The sequence below is a fragment of the Cynoglossus semilaevis genome, chromosome 14 (genome assembly GCF_000523025.1).
Source record: "Cynoglossus semilaevis isolate Cse_v1.0 chromosome 14, Cse_v1.0, whole genome shotgun sequence".
Taxonomy (NCBI): domain Eukaryota; kingdom Metazoa; phylum Chordata; class Actinopteri; order Pleuronectiformes; family Cynoglossidae; genus Cynoglossus; species Cynoglossus semilaevis.
This window is the reverse complement of record NC_024320.1, coordinates 27,093,874-27,117,491: the sequence shown is the minus strand read 5'-3', so window position 1 is coordinate 27,117,491 and position 23,618 is coordinate 27,093,874. Positions and strand designations below refer to the sequence as shown.

At 43.8% G+C, this 23,618-nt stretch overlaps 5 protein-coding genes across 11 annotated transcripts in view; 2 read left to right on the top strand and 3 right to left on the bottom strand.

Annotated features, from left to right (window-relative positions):
* Nucleotides 1–369: 369 nt before the first annotated feature.
* Nucleotides 370–4,703, top strand: il7r (interleukin 7 receptor). Its single transcript, XM_025062072.1, has 10 exons — nucleotides 370–403; nucleotides 710–743; nucleotides 889–959; nucleotides 1,219–1,362; nucleotides 1,753–1,911; nucleotides 2,407–2,558; nucleotides 2,639–2,795; nucleotides 2,877–2,985; nucleotides 3,067–3,139; nucleotides 3,597–4,703. Exons 1-10 carry the CDS (start codon nucleotides 370–372, stop codon nucleotides 4,077–4,079), a joined length of 1,416 nt encoding a protein of 471 aa, XP_024917840.1. The 3' UTR covers nucleotides 4,080–4,703.
* capslb (calcyphosine-like b) lies at nucleotides 4,645–8,975 on the bottom strand. 5 transcript variants are annotated; one of them, XR_003051707.1, is made up of 6 exons: nucleotides 8,928–8,975; nucleotides 7,727–7,874; nucleotides 6,147–6,324; nucleotides 5,849–6,058; nucleotides 5,430–5,586; nucleotides 4,645–5,016 (listed from the first exon to the last, which is right to left on the bottom strand). XR_003051707.1 is itself a non-coding variant. In XM_025062214.1 (6 exons), the coding sequence occupies exons 2-5, from the start codon at nucleotides 7,861–7,863 to the stop codon at nucleotides 5,485–5,487; spliced, it is 627 nt and encodes a 208-aa protein (XP_024917982.1). In that variant the 5' UTR covers nucleotides 7,864–7,874; nucleotides 8,928–8,975; the 3' UTR covers nucleotides 4,645–5,016; nucleotides 5,442–5,484. The 5 variants fall into 5 exon arrangements, 3 of the variants coding, with proteins under 3 accessions (XP_024917982.1, XP_008324423.1, XP_008324425.1); XM_025062214.1 differs by having other exon boundaries at nucleotides 5,442–5,586; XM_008326201.3 differs by having other exon boundaries at nucleotides 5,470–5,586.
* Nucleotides 8,976–9,258: 283 nt separating this feature from the next.
* Nucleotides 9,259–12,272, bottom strand: LOC103390386 (general transcriptional corepressor trfA-like). Its single transcript, XM_025062727.1, has 5 exons — nucleotides 12,000–12,272; nucleotides 11,123–11,236; nucleotides 10,865–10,974; nucleotides 10,374–10,652; nucleotides 9,259–10,306 (listed from the first exon to the last, which is right to left on the bottom strand). Exons 1-5 carry the CDS (start codon nucleotides 12,202–12,204, stop codon nucleotides 9,338–9,340), a joined length of 1,677 nt encoding a protein of 558 aa, XP_024918495.1. The 5' UTR covers nucleotides 12,205–12,272; the 3' UTR covers nucleotides 9,259–9,337.
* A 2,102-nt stretch (nucleotides 12,273–14,374) lies between these two features.
* hsdl2 (hydroxysteroid dehydrogenase like 2) lies at nucleotides 14,375–18,687 on the bottom strand. The gene is made up of 11 exons (XM_008326199.3): nucleotides 18,535–18,687; nucleotides 17,512–17,675; nucleotides 17,204–17,302; nucleotides 17,008–17,122; nucleotides 16,474–16,577; nucleotides 16,023–16,121; nucleotides 15,738–15,932; nucleotides 15,487–15,558; nucleotides 14,969–15,115; nucleotides 14,758–14,886; nucleotides 14,375–14,673 (listed from the first exon to the last, which is right to left on the bottom strand). The coding sequence occupies exons 1-11, from the start codon at nucleotides 18,549–18,551 to the stop codon at nucleotides 14,558–14,560; spliced, it is 1,257 nt and encodes a 418-aa protein (XP_008324421.1). The 5' UTR covers nucleotides 18,552–18,687; the 3' UTR covers nucleotides 14,375–14,557.
* A 148-nt stretch (nucleotides 18,688–18,835) lies between these two features.
* LOC103390366 (polypyrimidine tract-binding protein 3) overlaps nucleotides 18,836–23,618 on the top strand; it is an 11,003-nt gene continuing 6,220 nt past the window's right edge. For 2 of the 3 annotated variants that reach the window (XM_025062515.1, XM_008326195.3), the window contains exons 1-7: nucleotides 18,836–19,654; nucleotides 20,900–20,963; nucleotides 21,064–21,230; nucleotides 21,648–21,791; nucleotides 21,911–22,072; nucleotides 22,154–22,264; nucleotides 22,371–22,527. In XM_025062515.1, coding sequence (XP_024918283.1) covers nucleotides 20,939–20,963; nucleotides 21,064–21,230; nucleotides 21,648–21,791; nucleotides 21,911–22,072; nucleotides 22,154–22,264; nucleotides 22,371–22,527 — 766 coding nt within the window. In that variant the 5' untranslated portion in view covers nucleotides 18,836–19,654; nucleotides 20,900–20,938. The remainder of the gene's footprint in view (nucleotides 19,655–20,899; nucleotides 20,964–21,063; nucleotides 21,231–21,647; nucleotides 21,792–21,910; nucleotides 22,073–22,153; nucleotides 22,265–22,370; nucleotides 22,528–23,618) is intronic. The other variant, XM_025062516.1, reaches the window with a different exon arrangement.

The window sequence follows — 23,618 nt, the reverse complement described above, 5'->3', positions numbered from 1 at the left end:
GAGTTCCCATCATGCACTGTTGCACGATACTGTACTGGATGTTGCATTTCTGCCACCTACTGGCTGCGTTTATAACTACTAGACATTTTACCAAGCGTTATGAAAACAATGACCCTGGGTGGAGCCTTCAGTTTAGGCTCCACCCACATCAGGATTCACTCACCGAGCTCTCAGAGCGCTGACCGTGGATTTATCAATCCTGCAGTTGAAGAGAGGAGGGGGAGGAGGGAGAGAGAGAGAGGGGGGAGGTGCAGAGCAGAGCGACCTTTAACCCTCTAACTCCTTCCCCCCCGTCACACTCTCAGCCTGCCCGTGTCATGTCCACCTCCACCCCCGGTCAGAACGTGACCACTGCACTCGATGGTTAACATGACGTCAGGTTCAAATGTGGTCATGGTTCCGTGTGAGTCGTCTACAGATGGTATCAGTTCAGTCTACGTTTGAGTCGCGTTGTCCTCGTTTTAAATGTCGCTCCGTGTTCAATAAAACCTCCGACACATTCGACATATTTGTTTTATTTATTGTGTTTTTTTTTCTTGGTCCGACTTTTGGCCTTTGACCTCGATGCATGTAGAATTCAGTAAGACATGGTTTTTGGATGGAGCATGCAGGGGGCGCTCACGGGACAGTGAGCGCCCCCTGCATGCTCTGTGTGTCAGGAGCTTTTTAAAAAATAAAAACCACACCTAATTTTTACAAATGGTCTGAGCCGCCCGCCTGCTGTGCCTGCTGCTGCTGCTGCTGTTGCTGCTGTTGTTTAAATAACATCCTGTCACTGCTGCTGCTGCTCCTCCTCCTCCTCCTGTTTCCCTCTCAGACTAAAGAGCTGCAGCAGAGACGCTGAGACACAGAGGACAACATCATGTCTCCGTGGAGGAGGTCTGAGACGCTGCTGCTGCTGCTGCTGCTGCTGCTGACGGTGGCCGCGGCTCAGAGTGGAGACGGACGTGGGAACAAAGGTAACGCACACTCCTGACTGTCATACGAGTCTGAATACATATATACACACATATATGTACATATATGTGTGTATATGTATGTCTATGTAAAAAACACATATATATGTATAGACATAAATAGTCTATTAAGTTGAATATTTGAATACATATATCTAAATATATACATGTATATGTAATATATATACACATATATACATACATATCCTGTATACATACCTTGGTACTATGACACGTCTTTGTCGCGCACGTTTCCCGACAGAACAGCGCGGCCTCAGCTGCAGCGCAGACATCGCCAGGGAAGGAAACGCGCTGTCGTGCGAGCTGCTGACAGGACGACGCAGCGAGGACGAGGAAGATGAGGACGGCGAAGAGGAACCAGACGGCATCGTCAGGATGAATGTGTAAACATATATGTGTATATATGTATGTATTCGTAAATAAACATATATACACATATATATGTATATACATATTCAAATTAAGTTGAATATAAATATATTTAAATTTGTTTGTATTTTTTGTGCAACATTTTGAATATATGTATGTACATATATGTGCATGTATGTGTATATATCTAAATGTATGTATGTATTGAATATATATATATCTTCAAATATTCAAATTTGAATATATATTTAAATAATTACTGCACTATATGTTTGTATTTTTTGTGCAACAATTTGAATGTGTGTATATATACAGTACAGTCTGTGGTAAGACACGGGTCGGAGCGGCGATGACATCATCCGTCAGATCTGTCTCTCGCCCCCACACTCCTGATCTTGTGCCCGCAGCGCCCGCGACTACACACAGGTGGCGGTGAAGATGAACTGCGTGAAGGATGTTGGGAACACGCTGAGCTTCGAGGAGCCCCCGGTGGGCAACTTCAACCTGACGGTTCACCTGAGGAGAGGAGGCGTCATCACCACCACGGTCGACATGAAGAAGATCGGTAAACACTCTGTTCTGTTAGTACGATGAACTGGACCAGAGGTCACGACCTGGACCAGAGGTCACGACCTTTTTGGTCTTCTGTCTTTGTACTCACACAGAATTGGTACAGTTAGTACCAGAACCGTTCCAGAAGGAACTAGAGAGTTAGAGCGGGGCCTTGAGATACCTGTCGATCACATGTTCTTCAATGGAACCAATTAATTAGTTCCCGCCCCCAGAAATACACTATTAATTAGTTCAATTAACGCCCCCAAACTAAACATCAACAATTATAATAATAATTAAGAAAACAATTTATATTATTGTTACAAAAAAATGGGTAAAAATAACCAGAGAGGAACAGTGAAGGAGACAGCGCCACACAGTGGATGTTTCCTGGTATCACGAGGAAAATCTTGCAGAAATCGTAACTTCGGGGAGTTCGTATCTCGAGGCCCCACTCTGTCGTTGGTCAAACCTCGGTGACATCGGTTCGATTCTGTGCTCGCTGCAGTGAAGCCCAGATCTCCCTCCGTGCGGAACGTCACGTTTCACCAGGAGTCCGACGCGGTGTTCGTTCACGTGAGCACGCCGTACGTCCGAGACTACCTGACCACCGACAACCAGCTCTTCCAGCTGCGGATCTGGAGTTCCACGCACCAACTGGTTGGTCATGTGACGTGCGACAGTGATGTGAGAGGGCGACAGAACCTCGGAGGTCACAGGTGTGTTTGTCTGTCGTTCAGATCCAGAACATGACGTCCGAGACCGTCCTGAAGATCGACCTGCTGCATCTTCACAGGAACACCCAGTACTTTGTGAAGGTGCGAGCAATACCGCTGAAGGAGCTAGAGGGCGTCTGGAGCGAGTGGAGCAACACGTACACGTTCCGCCTACCAGAAGGTGAGGACGGGACATCAAACTGTGGACGTTGGAGACAGGAGACGGAGACGTTGTCTTATTCTGTTCTCTCCATCATCCTAGCTGCAGGACCGGTGTCTGAAGACGTCTGGGACGCCACGCCCACCCTGACCCTGGGTTTTGTTTCGGTTGTGGTGGTGATCGTGAGCCTCGTTATCTTTTGGAAAAAGAAGTATGACGTTCATCGTCGGACAGAAATTCTCTGAAATGTTTTGATCTAAAAAAAAAATTTTTTTTTCCTTTCCTGCTGCAGGATCTTCACCTACATGTGGCCAAACATCCCACATCCCAAAGACACGCTGGTGCACCTGTGCAAACCCAACAAGGTGAGCCGTCACCAGCCGCCATCTTATGTTTATTACACCGCTAACACCGCTAACATTGCTAACACCGCTAACATCGCTAACACATCGGAAAAATAATCCTGACCAGTTCCTGCTTCTCAGTTTTACTCTGGAGGTTAATCCAAGTGGCAGCGAAGGCTAACTGCACGTTAAAGGTATTAGGTCCTTTATTGGGAGGTCGTTATAAATAAAGATAAAACTGGAACCAATCACCATCACCGATATATTTTAAAAACTTGAACAAAACAAACAACAATTCACTTCCATTCCTCGGTGGAAACCAAAACCAAAACATCAACAACAACAAGTTTTCTTGTTGTTGTTGATGTTTTTTTTTATATATTTTGTAAAACAAATCCATCAACTCCGCTAGCTAGCTGTAGCACGATGCTAATGGACATGTAACATATTGCTCCTGTTGCTGTTTTTGACTCGACAGCACCTCCTGCTGAACTTCAACCCTGAAGTGTACAGTGCCCTCAGAGTTGCTCCACTGCAGACCAAACCCGTCAGGTCTGATCCGGTCCAGTCCACCGACCCAGGCCTTTTGACCGACCTGGTCCAACCTGACACCCTCCGTCCCGACCCAGTCCGGCCCGGTCACTCGGTCCAGTCTGGCTCCTTAGGTTCGGACTCACTGGCGTCCATCGAACTGCTCACGTCAGAGTCCAGCGGTCCGGCAGAAGACCTCTGCTCCACCCAAAGTTCAGACTGCAGGAGCACCACCAGCAACAGCACAGAGGAGTCAGAGCTCGCCGCCCTGCTGGACAGAAGCTGCTCCGACGGCGAGAACAGTCTCCAGAGCACCGGTCCCTCCTCGCTTCGTGGACCAGATTCGGGTGCTGGACCCGGGGACAGCGGCGGTTCCGGTCAGCAGGAGGAGGCCTACGTCACCATGTCCAGTTTCTACCAGAGCAAGTAGACGAAGAAACGGACGCAAAAAAACTGGACTCTCTGTTCACTTGACCTTAAGAATGTGTTCTTGTCCCATCAACAGGACCAACGTGACGTTGACTCTGTTGGTAAACGATTGTTGTCAACGTAATGACCAACAACCACGAATCACAACATCACGAGGCTGAAACGTCCAGCAGCTCAGCGTTCACGACGTTTTGTACGATTTTAAGTCCTCAGGAGTTTCCGCTTCATATGTAGCGTTTTTTTGAGCTGTAAAGTTTGACAGACAGATAGCTCCGAGTTAGTGAGTGAGTTAGTTAGTGAGTTAGTTAGTGTTGGAAACTACCATTTCGTTGTGTTTCCCACCTGCTCAGAAAGTTCCTTTTTTAAAAACAATCAGTTCCGACCAAAGGCGTCGATCGGAGATTAACGAGCAACTGCCGAACACTCACAACAGAGGCATAACCATAAATCGGCGCCCCCTGGTTCCGACCTTGGAAGTGCCTCATTATGACCGAGTGATCACATGATCAAACATTTGTAAAGCTGCTAACAGTTACGTCTAACCGCTAGCGATTATATCTTTTTTCTTTCTGTTTTTTTTTTACGTCGCTACTTTGTCGCTGTAAAAAAAAGCCACTTACTGACACCGAGATCAGCATTCGTCTTTACAGCGCCCCTCTGTGGTGGAGTACTAGATCACACGTGGATGAACAAAATCATTTCCCTCATCATTTGCTCCACATCACACACACAAGCATCGAACCTTTGACTTTATTTTACAAGAAACTGATTAAAAACAAATAAAAAATTCCGCAGCTACGTTACGTCAGAAACATGAACAGATGGTGCAGTCCCTCTCACAGCCTCCAGGCGTTCCTCATCATCAGGATGAAGTAGACGTCACTGTCTATGGACGCACTCACGCCACAGTAGTAGTTGACAAACTCGTCTTTGGTCACCTGTCAATCAGAGGTCAAGGGTCACAGCATGAGTGGGTTCACGGAGAACCACGTCCATCGACTGTTTCCATCAGAGACGTTAGTGAAACTGAACATGTGGTTCAAAGGATTTCTTAAATCATACGGATGGAAACAGTGATGTGTCAAAATAACATCAAATGATTCATTGTCAATTAGTTGATTGGTTGATTGATTGGTTGATTGGCTGATTAGTTGATTGGTTGATTAGTTGATTGGTTGATTAGTTGATTGGTTGATTAGTTGATTGTCAACAGGACGTTTGTACAAAAACACCACTAAACCAAAATGACACCAACGTCCTGACCAAATCACGATCCCACCACCATCACCTCCACCATCACCTCCACCTGCCCCACCTCCTGCCCCACCTCCTGCCCCACCTCCTGCCCCACCTCCTGCCCCACCTCCTGCCCCGGCTCCTGTGGTGTTTACCAGGGAGACGTTAAGTCAGAGTTTCCAAGCGTTTCTCATCATCACAATAAAGTAGACGTCAGTGTCAATGGAGGCGCTGACGCCCGCGTAATAATTCATAAACTCCTCCAGGGTCACCTTCAGAGGACGACACACACACACACACACACACACACACTCGTTAGCCTTCACTCACCCTCGGCCACAGCTGTCACGTCTCCAGACGTCCATGAATTCTGTCAAACTGTTATTGTTTCCTAATAATGTGGTGACATGATCATCTGCGTCTCAGAAACTTCTACGTCTGCACGGGTTTAACTGACCCTCGGACATTTATATCAGCCGTGTGGCGTTCACTGACCCTCGGACACACAGCGACTGTGGAGAATCTGTTATTTACTTTGCCATCTTTGTCATACGGCGTGTCAAAGCTGTCCAGAAACGTCCGGAACACCTGCTCTTCAGTCCACTCTCCGTTCTGGTACTTGGGGTGGTACTTGGGGTTGTAAACCCCCTGCAGGTCTTCGATGGTAATCACACCGTCGCCGGTCTTGTCCAACTTGCGAAAGGCTTGCATGATCACGTCCTTTCTGGCCTTTGACATGGGTGGCTGTCCGTTAAAGAAAAAAACCAAACAAACACATTAACGCTGTGACATCACACAGTGAACGCGGGCGACCGCTGATGTGTTCAATTACCCTGAGGGTGATTAGAAACTCGTCAAAGTCGATGGTTCCATTCCCGTCGCGGTCGAAGAGCTGGAACAGAGCGGCGGTCTCCTTCTTGTCCATGAAGAGGCCGAAGTCATTTAAACCTTTTGTGAACTCTTTGAAATCCAGAGAGCGGTTTTCGTCATCGTCCATGATCTTAAAGGTTCTGACAAACACAAAATAAACTCTTGAACATTCTAGTTGTTTTTATGTAAACTGTAACAACTCCCCAACTGTTCTCTTCAGAATGTAAATGGACTTTTATAACTTTATAACCAACGTTGATTTTCTATTTTCTGACCCATGAAGATATTTTTGTACTGGACCTTTAACACAGCTGGTCAGAAACTGGTCATTTTGATGGTATTTCTGACTATCGTTCTCATATATATATATCCATATATCGTCGGTGATATCATTTTACTGGGGGTCGCTCTTAATCACCCCCCTCTTTTTTCTCAGCAGCCCAGCACACCGTCAGAGTCGTACGTTGTTTTTTTACTACAAAACCAAACCTTTTTATACATATACTGTTTCTATTACACTGAATGTAAGTGACGTTTCATAACTTTGATTGAACTGAAATGGTCGATTTTGAAAAGGCTACGTGTGAATGTTGTCTCTCAGCAGTTTTGTCCAGTTCACAGCATGTAGACCTACACAGTCTGGAATCATCAGTCTACACGCCGGGCTCTGAACCCACTCCTCAACAATACTTTGATTCACACGTACCATAAAGAATACGACGCTTTCTGTTCGTTACATCAACGCAGATGTTAACGATAAACTAAACACAGACAGTGTGGTAACAGTTGGTGAAACAAATTTAAAGCCCAAACAAAGGCTCACGTGTTCCATTATGTTGTAAATGTATTGATTTCCTTAATTTGCATAAGAAAAGCCAGCGGACCAATCGAATGGCTCAGATCCAGATCAAACAGCCTCTGCAGGTACATGTAACAAGTGAAGGAAGTGGTTTAACATCAAATCATGTCAGATGTTATGGGATGTTAATTTAATTTAATAATAAAAGATTTTTTTATTTTTTTTTCCCCCTCACAACAAATGTATTAGTGACTTAGTGGTTAAGGACGCAGACTTGGGTCCGGAAGGTTGCAGGTTCGAGTCCACCAGCTCTGAGCAAGGCACCGTCCCCACACACTCAACAAACTGCCCACTGTTCACTTTGGTGACGGGTTAAATGCAGAGGTCACATTTGGTTGTGTGCAGTGATGTGTGTCACAATGACAAGGAGTTAATAAATAATAATAATAATAATAATAATGCCCCAAGATTAGTTACAAAACTTGCACAAATCATTTATTAATCTATTATTAAAACTTTGAAAAAAAAGCCTATGAAAAATGGTCTCATCATTCATGTCCTGTGGTTATTTGCTTTGTGCAAACTCTAAAGACCATAAATAACTTGTAAACAATAATTTTAATATTAAAATAAATAAATGTGCAGTTACGTAAAAATGTCTGTGATGTTTTTCCAAATGTCTGAGCATGAAACTGCTTCACATCCCGGTGCACGTTGTTACCACATGACCAAAGATAACTCACCTGCCCAGACCTTTGATCCCAGACGAGCCCCGGGTCAGACACTGCAGCCGGAGGCGTTCCACTGGGTCATCACACTCCTGCAGCTGACGCTTGGCCTTCTCCACCATCTCTCTGTCATGTCTGGACGTCCCAGCCATTCTGAAAGTCACTGTTGACACAGCGTAAACGGACAATTCAGTGCATAGGTACACACCTGTATCACATCAAAGCTACAATGCACATCATGGGGTTTTTTTTTTTCAGTTTTCTTCCAATGTTTCACAATATTTTCTAATACTTTAGAGAGAAATGATGAATGCATCCATCCAGGGCTGCTACTAGGGTTTTTTTTTTTTGCCCCATGAAAACATTTTTTCACAGGGTTTCTAATAGAGCTGGTCAGGAAGACAGTGGGAAAAAAATATTTTTTGATGCCATTTTCCATAAATCTATGTATTTTCATTCAACTTAAACATTTTTTCACAGGGTTTCTAATAGATTCTAATTCAACTTTGTATCATTATTTTATCTGCATTATAATTTTATTTGGGGTCCCTCTAGCCCCGCCCCCTTCAGCACCCCATAAATCCTCATACAAGTTGTACATCGTTTATTTCTGCAATACCAAATCTGTTGGTCTGCTTACTGTAGCATTTTATCAAAACGTATAATTAAAGGTTAGAAGTAAATATATGTTGAAAAACATTTTTTTAAAACAGTTGACAACGACACATTTCGTTGCAAAAAGAAGCTGGTTTTCCAATTCAAAGTGAAGAGGCAGTGGTTTATAAAATGGCAACATGGAGCATCTGTCAGTCACAGTAGCATTGGTTTAAACCTGGTCGTGGTAGTTGTTAGTGACGCTCGTGTTGGTTCTCCAGAACACACGGCGTCAACAACACGATAACCATCGCGATCTCTTGCAGTCAAACTTGTTTTTTTCTACTGAGCGAATATAAACACATCAACGCGTCTCATTGGTCAACATTAGTTAACAGTCAACAATAGTTAATAATCTACATTAGTTAACAGTCAACTATTTCCTGTTACGTGCAGCGGTCGCACAACAGCGTACAGACATGTAAACACGGCGCTAACACTTTCACGTCAACACTAAACGCTAACTTCCAACAACACGTCAATGTTTTTCATTCGTTTACGCAAAACACTACGTTTGTCACAGGTTCACGTGTTGGTATAAGCGAAACAACCCAAGACTTACCGAGCTCTTCTCTGACTCCTGCCCTTCCCTAAACGATCGCGTTTCCATGGTGACCCAAGTACCCTGCTCCCATTGGCCGATTACCTCCACGCAATTCGATTGTTTTCCTTCGAATTATTTAATGTAAAACCATACGACTGGTGTAAACTATGGCTGTAATCCCTCGTAATAAAAACCCTTTACTGCAATTTTTAAAGCATTATATTACAATATTTTAAGGACATGGCATTCATTTTAAGTACCTTTTCCTTTTTTTTTTAAAAAAAAAAAAAAAAAAAAAAAAAAAAAAAAAAAAAAAAAAAACAGAATATGACAAGAATAGAGACATCGAACAAGGTCAATAAATTACAAACTTTATTTTTTTAAGACAAAAGGCAAATTAAAAATAAATGACAATGTTATTTATGGAATCAGGGGGCAGGGCCAGGGCCGGTGGTGGTGGTGGTAGAGGCCACTGCTGTAGTAGTTGGGGCAGCGGAGGCTTCAGCGGTAGTAGTGGGACCGACTGTGGGTGAGGGTGTAGTAGTCGTGGCAGCCACCGTGGTCGTCAGAGCAGCAGTGGTAGTGGTGGAGGGCAGGGCTGTGGTCGTCAGAGCAGCAGTGGTAGTGGTGGAGGCCACGGTTGTGGTAGTCGGGGCGGCGGGGGTAGTGGTGGAGGGCAGGGCTGTGGTCGTCAGAGCAGCAGTGGTAGTGGTGGAGGCCACGGTTGTGGTAGTCGGGGCGGCGGGGGTAGTGGTGGAGGGCAGGGCTGTGGTCGTCAGAGCAGCAGTGGTAGTGGTGGAGGGCAGGGCTGTGGTCGTCAGAGCAGCAGTGGTAGTGGTGGAGGCCACGGTTGTGGTAGTCGGGGCGGCGGGGGTAGTGGTGGAGGGCAGGGCTGTGGTCGTCAGAGCAGCAGTGGTAGTGGTGGAGGGCAGGGCTGTGGTCGTCAGAGCAGCAGTGGTAGTGGTGGAGGCCACGGTTGTGGTAGTCGGGGCGGCGGGGGTAGTGGTGGAGGGCAGGGCTGTGGTGGTCGTTAGAGCAGCAGTGGTAGTGGTAGAGGCAACGGCTGTGGTTGTCGTTGGGGCAACAGTTGTGGTATACGGACCATCGGGAATTTCCTCAAAATCCCACATCTCAAATATTTCTTCATCTGACAACGTCACCTGAGTCGGCCGTGTTGTTTCAGTCGTGGTTTCATCTTCACACGGCTCAGGCGTTTCAGTCGTGTCAGGATTGTATACTCCACTGTACATGTCGTCATAATCCCACATCTGCCAAAAATCAGGCTCCACTGCCCGTCGCTGACGTTCTTGTATGTTCTGAGTTGGTTGGACACAAACTGCCAGTGTGGTGGCCATGTCTTTGTCCAAATTCATATAAAGTACTTCAAAAACAGAGTACTGCAAGAGATTCACGAGTTAGCCACCATTTCCTGTGTAATGAAACGGTGTTTTAGATCATTCTTACCTTCTTCGCCAGCAGTGGAATCTGCACCAACAGATCCCCGGAGATGGTGACATTTGTCAGAACTTTCTTGTTGTCGCCATCTTTATCTAGTGCTTTCACCCTCTTGAGTTCTGTTCCTGGAGGCAATTTTACAAGAACATCCCTTGCTCTGCATGCCACCAGTGGTAGCTGCAGTTGTGGAACTGGTAGTTCACAAGTAGCAACACCTGTCAGGGTTGTTTGGTGCAAATGGTCAAAGTAACGCAGTTTCAGCTGGTAAAATCTCTTCTTTCTGGATGTCTAAAACAAAAAACCAAAAAGAGCAACCGTTACAGCTTAGTGTTTCAGTTCAGGAGTTGACATTTTAATGACAACTAATCAGACAAATGTTTGAATTATGCTATCACTTGCAAAGCTATGTGCGTAGGTGTGCTCAAGTAGTAGCTTTAGAAATTTTAAGTGACATTGTATCACTTAAGTCAATACGTAGAGTGCAGAATTAAATAATGTACCCTCAGAACTTTATGGCAGCTCTTATAAGGCAATTTCAGTAGTTGCCACGACCCAAATGTACGAAAGGTCACGAGACATTGGTCGGACAGGGACAGCAATCGCCTCCCATCTGTAAATGGGTTGAATCACACATACAAATACAACTGCATTATTCTTCAGTATGAGTATTCTCTTACAAGACTCTCACATCCCAAACAGTACTGCAATTCATGTTAAATTACATTTGGAGTCAAAGTTTGGGAGCAAATAAAACTTACCAGGCAGCTGCAGGTCTTTATGTTGAACAAGCGAAAACCGAATATACAGCGATCCGTTACTACAGCCATACCGAGGACTCCCAAATGCTGACGTCTTGCCTCCATCTCCAAGTTCTGGCCCAGAGCGATTCGCAGTTTTAATGAGCGACTAAAATCTACAGCTGATTTCCTCAAACATTCTTAAATTCAAATACAAACTCAAAGTACAAGGAGTGAAGAGTAGCAAAAAAATCCCAACTAAAATTATAGTACAAGGAGTGAAGAGTAGCAAAAAATATCCCAACTAAAATTATAACTTAAACTATAAATGTGTTATCATTAAGTTTATTAAATAAGCTAAATTAACAATTTGTTCCCATTTAATCAAATATATTTCAATCTCATTCCTCTTCATCTGTCTACAAAGTAGATAGATCTGTAAGACAAACTTATTAGAACTGATTTGTGGTAACGGTACATTCCTGTTATTTACACAAGTCAGGAAAAAGTCAGACATTTAACATGCTAAGAAATGACATCAAATCCAGACCTAAATCTTAAAAAAAAAAAAAAAAAAAATTTACAATATTTAATCTGATTATAACAAAAACTAGAACACAGAATAGTAAAAACTGACGAGTGAGTCAAAATGTCCGACTCGTGTCAGAATATTTTTTAATTACTGACATGGGTTTTTTTTTCCTTCCTTTTTTTAAAAAAATACGGATTTTCTGATAATACACAAACCATATAATTACTGCTTTTCCCAATTTTGGAGACTAGGGCTAAAAAAAGTTGAATACCTTCTTGTGTTAGACACTAGGTTTGATGCCGGAGCTGGACCACAAAATGGCGCCAGATTTTAAAAACGTAGTTAGTGATACGTTAACTGTCTTACCGTGGACAAACCTCCACGCCAGGACTGGGGAAAATTTATCGCCGCTGCCTGTCTCCACCGGCGGCCCAGAGAAGGGGAACACCGTGTCCAAGGCTCCATGTCCGCCCTGGTCCAACTTCTCTGTTGTATAATGGCGGGCCAGAGTCACTAAAACGACCCAAACGTAGGCCGCCGCTACCACCGTCCATCCCGGAGCCACAGACATGATGCAGCCGCTGTGCTGCTCTCTACTCGGCAACAACACCCGACCGTGTCTAACGAGGTGCTTCCCTGGAACATTATTATAACCGCATCCCCTAAACTACCGACACCTGCGTGTGCTGCTAATTGGATAATTACAACCAGAAGTTGATGCAGAGTTTGCCGGAAAATGAGACGAATAGTGGTGAAGGAAAAACAACTTTTATTTACCAGCCCATATATAAATAACAGCTCTTTTGCAAAGCATGCGTTTCCAAACCTGTATGTCCAGTTCATTCACACACACACAGTCACATTTATATGTTTTAACCTCTTCAGGCTTAGTAACGTTAATCTCTTTAGTTAGTAACTTTAGTTAGAATCTCCTAGCGCGAGCAGGTCACTAACTACAGAGACAGAAAGTAACTTTTTTTAAACAGTACAATCTATTTGGATTTATGATTATTTGCACTTAGTTATGGAAACCTTTGGGAGAAAAATTATTATTATAATAATTTATTATTATTATTATTATGATTTAAGTATTCACTAACCAGATGCTGAGTTTTGCTTTAAAAAAAGTTTGGCAAATATAAGCACATCTGTCATTTTGAACATTATTTTAAAAACCGTTCTGAATGGCTTTAAAACTAAAGAACTTATTATGGACTTGAATATATATATATATATATATATATATTTCTCCTGTTGTGGTGCACAGTGGCTCTGTGGGAGGACCCTTAATTTCGTTGTAGCCCCGTGTTACAATGACAACAAAGGCTATTCTATTCTGATTCTCACAGTTTAGCTTTGTTCATGCGGTTCATCAGTTTCATTAGACAATAATTAGACAATTACCATGTCACAGACACTGAGCCACTGAGCATTTACGGCAATTTGACCTCTGAACTCTTCGGCCATACCCAGAACACACATGGATGGTATTCAGGACTGCACCTGCTTTACCTGACAGGAGGGTTTCAGGCAATTCCAAATTCTGTTTTCAGTAGCCTGTTCTAAGAATCCAATGGTGGTAAAACAAATCTTTTGGTTTCTCTCCCAAAGTTCTTGGTCATTTAAATAATTTTTGTCCTTTGATTTGTTTACGCTACATAAACCCTTTGAGACCCGATGTAGAGAAATGGGCGGCCCTCACGACAGCTCCAGTGTTGGCGTGCCTTTGGCGACACCTAGTGCTGATGCTGGGAAACTGCTAATAATGTATAAAAAAACCCAAGTAGGCATCAGAGTGATGTGAACGTCAGAGACGCTTAAGAAGGATTAACTCACAAACGTGTTTGCAGTTATATGGGTGAATGTGAAAGAATGAAGTGTTGAAGAAATTGTTATTATTCAGTTTGTCACGTCCACCTTCATCTCGGACCGTTTCTTTTTTACCTTTACGTGTGTGCTGTCCTGACCAACGGCATTTACAAGAACAGTTTGGTGATGACTGGAAAGTCAGTTGACAGCACGGAAAGACGGCAACCCCGGCAAGTTGGATGCTAGCCCAGGTCTGTCCAGTTTCACCCTCTGCAAACGGATCCAACTCAGCACCAGGTGGTGCCAAGGTGTATGGCCGGTCAGACGACACGATTACAAAGTCAATCATTGACCTTCGGCTTAGGGTGTCCTGGTGCCACGTGCACTGATGGACACCCTTACGTTTGAACATGGTGTTCATTATGGACATTATGGTGGTAGTATTGTGCTAGCACAGATCTCCAATAATGAAACACTACTCAGGTTCAGATCGGGGAGGCTGTTCCTGCCGATCAAGCCCCTCCAGGTGACACTGTCGTTGCCCTCGTGAGCGTTGAAGTCCCCCAAAAGGACGATGGAAGGCCGGGTGCTCTGCACTACCATTCGGCCCGTAGGCCAAAACAACAGTGAGAGACCTATTCCAAGCGATCCTCTCTAATAATGTGCTTCCATGTCCCCATAGCTAGACTAAATGTCCAAGGTTAGGGCAGTCGGGGTCACCCACCCAAATCACAAGGCACTGACCCCTTGCGGGCCTTCCTGCGGGTGGTGGGTCTACTGGGAGGAGGGCCCACATGGGCAGAGCCCTAACCCTGGGCTTGGCTCCAGGATGGGGCCCCCTGGTGGTGTTAATTAATTGATGACACATTTAAGTAATATTTTAATTACTTTACATCTGTTGTTCTAGAGGTGACAAAGTCATGAAGCTCAGACACTTTACAATCATGTGGTTTAATAAAAGTGTTAAAAAAAACATCATGATTATTTTAATGCCACAATGACATCACCTGTTTGTAGCATTCGAGCAGTTCTTGTTAATATTACAGTACATTACAGTTGTGAAGGCAAGACGTAGCACTAACACCAGTGAGGATCACACCTGGAGCCTCTGGTTCTCACAGTTTAGCCTTGTTCATGCGGCTCATCAGTTTCTCCAGTTTGATGGCGACAGACATGTCCCCTTTGATCCGCAATTTTCCAGACATGAACGCCATCGTGGGCTTCAGTTTACCTGAAATAAATTTAAAAAGTTGATAGATTATTCATTCCATTGTCATATTTTGTTTGTTTGATGGTCACGGTGTTGACGGCAGACCTGCAAACATCTTGCAGAAGTCACTGGAGTCCATTGACATGATCACATCAGCTTTGACTGGTGGCTGTCCCTGTCCCGTAGAACCAGAGCCACTCTTCAAGTCCAGAAACCAAACCCCAGCGTGTTCACCTGATGACGTCATGACATCGTTAATATGAATGACACCACCTCAGGACCTCCATAAACGCCCAGAACTGACTGCTGCCGTTACCTGACAGGTCGAACTCATAAACGCCCTGCGTTGACTTCACCACGTCTTCGTTGATGGCCCCTTTAATTATGCTGAATGTGCCAGCTATTGGTCCACCAGAGGGAGCTGTGGCTGAGGAGGATGGGGGCTTGAAGGCAGGGGTTGCCCCTGGCAGTGGGAAGACAGAGGGCAGTTCACAATACCACCAGTAGTGTCAACAGTATTTTAAATATTAGTATTACTCCCTGTAGTCCTGTCAACAGCATCAGCACTAGTACTCCTTACAGTACTTATTATACCAGCAGTACCTTACAGGACTTGTCATAGCTGATTAGGTACTGCCTGTTTTTTTACTGTATATTTGTACTGGTACTGTTGACAGTAGAACATGCAGTACTCTCTGTAAGGCTTTGTACCTGTACCAGGAGTACCTGTACTCTGAAGCAGTACTGATTCAGCTAGTTGTAATTTACAGTACTGTTTATAGAACTTGTACGGTGAACAGTTCTAGTACAACTGTTTGTAGTACAGATGCTCACCGTGCTGCTCCATCTTCTCGACCAGGGTCTCTGGAGTTTCATCCAGGAAGAAGTCTGGCAGCAGGGGGTGACCTGTTGACCAACCAGACGTTAGAGAGTAAGAGTTCTTGACAACGAAAAAAATCGGTTCGAGCTCAGTAAGCACAACGAGAAGAAATACATGAGGCGCACTGTCGATTTCTGAGAAAATTAAAGGCTTTGAAGTGCGCCTTATAGTGCGGAAAATACGGTGATTCATTATCACAGCCTACCTGGTTCCACAGCATACTGTTCAAGGTCTTGGACTCCCTGACCTTTCAGGACATCTTCATCCACCAGGAAATGACCAGTGTAGTCCTTGGGCTGGGACAGGACGACATAGGCAGCATCGGCTATGATGTCAACAGTACGGCACTGCTTAGCTACTCCCTCTCCACCCAACATGTCCATGGCTGCTGTCTGAATGGCTGTTGGAAAAATAAATGAATGTGAGGTTAGCATGTTAGCATAGTCAGGGTAGACAATAATTAGACAATTACCATGCCACAGACACTCACCAGTTTTTGGCCACAGAGCATTTACGGCAATTTGACCTCTGAACTCTTCGGCCATGCCCAGAACACACATGGACATGCCGTACTTGGCCATTGTGTAGGCTGAAAAACAAAGATGGTATTCAGGACTGAAAAGGGTATGATGTTAAAAGACCTGAAACCCTCGATGACCCCAGGAACATCACTGATGATGCAACCCAACGCATCTTAGAGATGTATGTAAATTCCGATTGTTATTTAAGATGAAAAGAGAATTTAAAAAAAATTCAGAATGAACCAACTTAACAAGCTTTGTTTCCATAAAATGTTTCAACGCTCACTTTCGATGCTTCAATAATTCTAAGTCTGCTCACATGTGAATGAGTGTCTTTTAAAACATGGTCCAAAAAGAGCATTAGCAGCATGAGACTGCTAAACAGGAGACGTCTGCTGACACTGTAACCAACTGTAGTACCTGTGTGGTTCTTGAACCACACTGGGTTGAGGTTGAGTGGAGGTGACAAGTTGAGGATGTGAGGACAGCGACTCTTCAGAAGGTGGGGAATGACCAACTTAGACCTGAAACAGAGACACAGACACAGAGTGAGAACATCAGCCTGTTGTTCTCAGAGAACATTTGTTTGAAGTTTCTCTCTCTATGAAACTGGGGGCCAAATCTGGCCCACGAGATCACATCAAATGTGTATGAGAGTTGAGTACTAGAGATTTGTAGTATTAGCGGTGAATGTGCAATGTTATAGCACATACATTTTGGCTACAGATAAAGAGACAAACACCACTGTTGTGAGTTTGATTTCAAATGTAATGTCTTTATAACATTAAGTTAAGTTGTTCCAGTTTTAATATTTACGCAATAAATATTAAGTTTGGCCAGCAACTTGGTCCCAGTTTTTAATTTTGGCCCACTGTGAATTAGAGTTTCCCCCTCTACCCCCACCCCATGACATGGTGCAAACAGTTTGTGTTTGTACGGGATTGTTACACCTACGTCAGGTACGTCCCTCTGAGGTTGATCCCCAGCATCAGATCCACCTTCTTCATGGGGGTCTCTAAAGTTCCAGTCAGACTGATGGCACTTGCGTTGTTCACCAAAATGTCAATACCTGACAATGGAGCACAGAGACACTGATGACGTTACTGCAGAACTTACTTCAGGTGGAGGAGTGAGGGGTAGAATACGGTACCTCCAAAGGTTTCTACTGCTTTCTGAACGGCCTCCGTCACCTGCTTCTCATCCCGGATGTCAACAACACAAGGCAACGCTTTCCCCCCTGCTGCCTCCACTGCAACTCACACAAAGACCAAACACAAAGTCAGATCTGACTCCTAATTGGTTCAAAGTGGAAACACAACCTTTTATTTTAGCCCACAGATGTGTAATTTCCATGATGTTATATTCTGAGAACTACTGTTAAGTTTAACTTCAGTTAACTGTTAACGAGTTATTTTCATCAGTGGTCCAATCCTCCTCGATGCTGCGTGAGCTTCTCACCCTCCTGAGCCGCAGTGTAGATGGTCCCTGGTAGTTTGGGGTGAGGCTCAGCCGTCTTGGCTGCGATGATAATGTTGGCTCCATCCCTGGCAGCTTTTAGAGCGATGGCTTTGCCGATGCCGCGACTGGCTCCGGTAATGAAGAGCGTGCAGCCGGCTAACTTCCTAATAAAAAACACAGTCATAAAAGGAGTTTTGACATTGTCTGGGTTTTTATCTTGTTTACAATTGTTGCAATTGGAGAAAAGTTCTTAGTAAAAACTCTTGGCATCATTTTTTCCCCCTCAATCTTTGCTTCATAGGAACCTGTTTTATGAAGCAACTTTTTTGAAGCGACAGTTTTTGAAACTGAGAGCTACTTCAAAGTCCTAGTAATACAGAGAGCTACTTGTTTGATACAGACTTCCCAAACAATGTAATAACAATCAGTTCTGGGACATACAATAGTAGACACTCTTCTTACCATCGCCATTACACCCATTTGAATATCATTACAAGTGTAAATGATTCACAAAGACACAGTAACAGTACAATTTTTTGACCCTCTTGTTGACTAGTATTATTTTTAGAACATACCACCTTAGGTGACCCCGGAAGGGTTGGTGACTCCTGCTCTAATAAATGTACTTATGTGCCAATAGTGTGTACCGTACGAAAGCGTATTGCTGCCACACTGAGGGGAAAAAATTGGCTCAGTTTCACGTAATTACGTGTTAAGTTTCACGTTATTTCGTGATAAGTTTTACGTTATTTCGTGATAAGTTTTACGTTTTTTTATTTTTTTTTTAGTGCTCTTATACCGTGGACAGAGCATACTGTATATATACATGCACACCTTAGCTCATGATACGTGGACTTTGGTTAGCATAACATCAAGAACTATACAAAGTCGTTCAATGTTTTCAAGAGACGAAAAAAAAAAAGAGATCGTCCAAAAGAGAACATTCCTTGGAAGGAGTAAATTCCAAATTCAATATAAAAACATGTTTCGTGTGTGAGAACATGGAGTCGTGTGTGCACTCACCCTGTGTTTTGCAGCATTGTCTTTAAAATCCTCAAACTTCGAATCTATGAACAAGAACACTGCAAATATTACAACAGAAACACTTCACCTCTCACCCACAAGAACTGGAAGGACAACCGGAAGTGACACTAAACGTCACGTCCGATATGGACTGGAGACGACGATCTGAAATAACAGTTGTTATTATTACTACTAAATAAAATCTTAATAATAACAACTCGTGTTGCTGTTCCTTTTTTAATATGACTACACTTAGTAGCTAGTTTGATAAATACGTGTGTTTTGTCGTCCATCAATATGAAGCTAAATCCTTCATGATATGAGAAATAAAGTAGAGATGTAGCCCAGTGTAGGTTCTAAAAGTCTGTTTTTTAATTGTGGAATTATATATTTCACAATTCAGGCAATTACTGACTGATATAATTTTAGCAACTGTAGACCGTGACAGGAGAGCTGCTATCTACGAGTAATATTGGCAAAACAAGTACTTCATATTAGCCAAAAAAAATGATAAAAACAGGCTCAACTGTACCTCAATCAGTCGAAAAAATGGTCACAACGGAAGCCCTTAAATAACGAGGAGTTGAAGACATACACTTGTCTCCGGATGGTTGCAGGTCACAGGTTCCTGTACCTTGGTACCTGATTTTCCTGGATATTTTATATCAGTTTATCTGTAATGACTTCATTTAAGTCGTATCATTAAAACATTAATTACTTGATATAGTGGTCTTCTTCCATACTGTATATTATTCACTTCGATCAGTTTTAATGTACATTATGATCCCTATGCTTCAGTTAGTTAAACAATAATTAGTGAACTGCAGTCATATTAAATAATCTAATAAAATGTTAATTTCATGTTTATGTCAACATTTAGTTTATCAAAGGTATTACATATGTAATAACGTTGTGTTTCGCACATTACGAATATCGATTACTATTGATCCCTCTCATTTGAGGTGTGTCCCTCAGCCGCCATGTTCTCCCGTGACGTCAGCAAACGGGAAGTGAGCTCGTTGTTCTGCGCTGCCTGGCTGCGGAGCGGGACGCTCGCCGACCAAAACAACAACTCTTTCTCCTCTTCTTCCTCCTCTTCCTCCTGGTGGACCATGGAAGGGTGAGCGCAAGAGTCTTCTAGAATCTTTCCTGCACCTCCCGCATGTTTCTTTGCCTTTCCCTTCTCGCGTTTCCTTGGTGACTGGACCGCACCTGCGTGAGCCTCTGCTGTCTACTCTCCCTCCGCCTCCTCCGTGTTGTTGTTTATTTGTTGACCGTAATGGCTTCAACGATGCACATTTTTACACCCTGCGCTGTATACTCACGAAGTCGTACGCTGTGTGTACGTGTAAATTGCCGCTTGTTGGGGTTTTCTTGGTTTGTTTTGGTTTCGCAAGCGAACGAGAACGGTTAAGGCAGTGGGCGAATGATTGTTGAAGATCTCGCGGTAATTTGTATTCCCGTACACAATGAACGGTGTTCTCTTCTATCGTGAATGAACAAACGCACACAAGAACAGCAACAGACGATCAAACAATCGATGTTTGCTATTGAATGACTATCCACTCGTTAGGTTTTAATGATGAAACAAACATTTAAGAAAGAATTGTTATCAGATTTAATCCCACGTAAGTCACGTTTTTAATTTACTTGATTAATATAACAATTAAAAACGTTTTAACTCAACGGAATTCAACTGATTATCTGAAAGGAACTAAAACTAGACATGCAGGTTACGATGTTTAAGTACCTTACCCCAAATACTGAGGCCTGATGTACCGGAGAGTGAATCCCAGACCAGGACAGTCTTCAGCAGCTCTTATAAAATCCCAGACAGTGACAGTAGCTGGTTTTGATGGTGTCTCGGCTTGTCAGTCAAGCCATAAAGGGTGAAAATACATAAGAATGAATATGTTGACAGCTCGATTGTCTCTCTCTCTCTCTCTCTCTCTCTCTCTCTCTATATATATATATATATATATATATATATACATATCAAGCAGCTATATTTATTTAAATAGGCATCAATGAATATTTCACCACAAGCTTGGACAAGTATAGAGTGAAAAATCAAAAATACAATGTCCTACTTTTGTTGAATTTCGATAAAGGCTGCAATAGCTGTAGTTGTGTCACATATGGATATCATAACATAATAATAATAATATCTTAATGTCACTTTGGGTTTCTGAAATACATGCATTAAGCCCATCACCAGAATAACAAAAATACATTCATTTTACTAGTCAATGTGTACATTTTTTATTTATTTCCTCATTCTTTTCATTTTTCTCCGATGAGCATTTCTAACACATTTATAAGAACGTAAAGTCACCTGCTACGTTATTCTTCTACGTGTCTTCAGGTGTCAGCGTTTACCTCTTCTCTCAGCTGCTCTGCGAACATGAGCACCGTCAATTTGTCCACAGGTGAGACTCATTCAGCCTCCCTGTGTCTGACACCCTCCATCAGTGAAGTCACGTGACACGTTTGATGATTTCAACTTAACCCGTGTTTGTGTTGTTCCAGTGGATGGCACGGGTAGATTGTGTGTTCCTGAGCGTGCGCAGAGCATCCCATCTCGGGTCCTCCATCTGCGTCAGCTTCCTGTCGACATCTCTGAACAGGAAGTGCTTGCTCTGGCCCATCCTTTTGGCCGAGTTACTAAACTGATCACATTGAAGACCAAAAATCAGGTGGGTGATGAGATACTCAAACCCTCTTTTCCCATCATGCACAGAAACATAAAACAACGTAACATCACTGTTTTCACATCAGTAAGTCAGAGTTTTTACCTTTACTACCCTCTGCTGGTTAGCGCAGGAAGCACTTCAGAAAGTCTCAGGTGTACTCAGGCGTTTCTTATGAAGTGCTGAGTAACCAGGGTCTTCTTAAAAAAAAAAGCTGACTCAGCACATTGTTTCCGAAGTGCTCAGTAAGGTCGGTGGTCGTAAACAGATGCTGAATTGGCACCGTATTAGCACAAAGTCACGGGGTCGGTGGTCGTAAACAGATGCTGAATCGGCACCGTATTAGCACAAAGTCACAGAGTCAGAAAAGTCTTACCGTGTCCAGTTTGTGTTCTTCACCTTACGGACTTCTTTTCCTTTCAGGCTTTTTTGGAGATGGCTTCCGAGGAAGCAGCGGTTACCATGGTGAACTACTACACTTCGGCCACGCCTACTGTCAGGAATCAGCCAATCTACATACAGTACTCCAACCACCGTGAGCTCAAGACTGACAATCTGGCTAATCAAGTAAGGGGCAAATGTTTAGGCCACACCCACCACCGGAAAAAGCCGTGTGTTTAAACATAAATATGAACACATCATGTTGCAGGAGCTTTGAATATTAAATCACTTTCATCCGTTGACAGAGGGCTCAGGCAGCACTGCAGGCCATCAGTGCTGCTGCAATGCATACTGGGAGCATGGCGTCAGGTGGAGAGGGACGCAGCTTAGTCCCCGGTCAGGGTCCTGTGCTGAGGATCATTGTGGAGAATTTATTCTACCCGGTGACACTGGAGGTGCTGCAGCAGGTCTGTGTTCAGATCATAACGTTTCCATCTGTGGTGTTCAGACACGTTGAAGCTTCATGTTGTTTCTCTGTTGTTTGATAGATTTTTAGTAAATATGGCACCGTCCTGAAGATCATCACCTTCACCAGAAACAACCAGTTCCAGGCTCTGCTGCAGTACAGCGAAGCCGTGCACGCTCAGCACGCCAAGGCGGTAAGACCCCCCTCTCGTCCCCCCCGTTCACAGTCACACGCACGCACGTTTGAATGTCGTCTGTGGACCAATCAGATTGTAAGGTGTGTGACGTCCTGTCCTTCAGTCGCTGGACGGTCAGAACATCTACAACAGCTGCTGCACACTACGGATCGACTTCTCCAAACTGACCATGCTCAACGTCAAATACAACAACGACAAGAGTCGTGACTTCACCAGAGGCGACCTTCCCACCGGAGAACTGGAACCCACCGCCGCCTTTGGTGAGACAAACTAAACATGACAGTAACTCTGCGGTGCAGACTCGCCACGTTGACCAAACACTGGGTCGGCGTTGGTTCCCAGCTTCACTTACAGCTGTGGACTGGATGGTGGGGGGTTCTACCCCGGGCCACAGGGCTAACCTTACAGTTGGGGTCGCACCAGTATCTGGTACACGAACATCTACGTGGGTTGGTGCTCCCACTGAGGAGATCCCAAACTACGAGACAATTGCATCGTAATTTCAGTGTGATAACAGTAAAGGAAGTGTAAGTTGATGAAGAGAGACGAGGTACGATAAGAATTCTTTACCAGCATTTAGACTAACGAGTTATAACAACAAGAGTAACAAGTCTGTTACACTGTATATTACTGTGAATGAGTTACTTGGAGAGAAGATGGAGTGAACCAATCAATTACAGATATCTGATAGATTTACTTTTGGTCCAGATCTGATTTGCCGATATCGTCCAAACACTTCAGTTCCAATTCCGATATCAACCGATACCGATATAACAGGGCAGTGGTGCCCTGGTGGTTATGGAAGTGAAGTGTCGCCTGCTCACTAAGGTGATGGGTTAAAGCAGTGTTTCTAAATTACTTTCTGCCCCCCCCCTCCCCCCCTCGTCCTGATTATTAAAATAGATTCATATAAAGAGCCGCAATGCTGCCATCTAGTGACTTTCACTTTCACATACAGCCATTTTTCCCCCTAAAGACATTATTTGAAACGAAACCCAGACATTGCGTTATCGGGTTTTCATTACCAGAGGGAAAACGGATAACGATTCTTACAGATTTGACATAATTATGCTAATATCGGACCGATAATATCGGTTGGCCGGTCCCTAGTATCAATCGGTGGGCTACAATCGGTGGGAGAGCGAGAGAGAGAGAGAGAGAGAGAAGACACTGAGTGTCTGAAGTTTGATCAATCAATCATTGAACAAAAACAGTTGAGTTGAATTAACTGATAAAGCGTCAATGATCAACTGACGCCACAGTAATACAACAGCTGACGTCACCTGTCGTCAGGTGACGCCACCTGGCGGCAGGGGGCGGTACACGGCGGCCAGGGGCCGCCGGCGGGGGC

What these genes read in the sequence shown, in the direction of transcription:
- il7r (XM_025062072.1), top strand. Translation starts at nt 370, where the DNA reads ATGACGTCAGGTTCAAATGTGGTCATGGTTCCGT. An exon ending in CATCGTCAGGATGAATGTGT is followed by an intron (nt 1,363 to 1,752) that starts AAACATATATGT and finishes CTTGTGCCCGCA; the next exon opens with GCGCCCGCGACTACACACAG. An exon ending in ACCTGTGCAAACCCAACAAG is followed by an intron (nt 3,140 to 3,596) that starts GTGAGCCGTCAC and finishes TTGACTCGACAG; the next exon opens with CACCTCCTGCTGAACTTCAA.
- capslb (XM_025062214.1), bottom strand. Translation starts at nt 7,863, where the DNA reads ATGGCTGGGACGTCCAGACATGACAGAGAGATGGTGGAGAAGGCCAAG. An exon ending in GGGATCAAAGGTCTGGGCAG is followed by an intron (nt 6,325 to 7,726) that starts GTGAGTTATCTT and finishes TGTGTTTGTCAG; the next exon opens with AACCTTTAAGATCATGGACG. An exon ending in CGTATGACAAAGATGGCAAA is followed by an intron (nt 5,587 to 5,848) that starts GTAAATAACAGA and finishes CGTCCTCTGAAG; the next exon opens with GTGACCCTGGAGGAGTTTAT.
- hsdl2 (XM_008326199.3), bottom strand. An exon ending in GTGGTTCAAGAACCACACAG is followed by an intron (nt 16,122 to 16,473) that starts GTACTACAGTTG and finishes TTTGTTTTTCAG; the next exon opens with CCTACACAATGGCCAAGTAC. An exon ending in TGCTCTGTGGCCAAAAACTG is followed by an intron (nt 15,933 to 16,022) that starts GTGAGTGTCTGT and finishes TTTTTCCAACAG; the next exon opens with CCATTCAGACAGCAGCCATG.
- LOC103390386 (XM_025062727.1), bottom strand. Translation starts at nt 12,204, where the DNA reads ATGTCTGTGGCTCCGGGATGGACGGTGGTAGCGGCGGCCTACGTTTGG. An exon ending in GGCGTGGAGGTTTGTCCACG is followed by an intron (nt 11,237 to 11,999) that starts GTAAGACAGTTA and finishes GCTCTGGGCCAG; the next exon opens with AACTTGGAGATGGAGGCAAG. An exon ending in GCTGCCATAAAGTTCTGAGG is followed by an intron (nt 10,653 to 10,864) that starts GTACATTATTTA and finishes TTTTTGTTTTAG; the next exon opens with ACATCCAGAAAGAAGAGATT.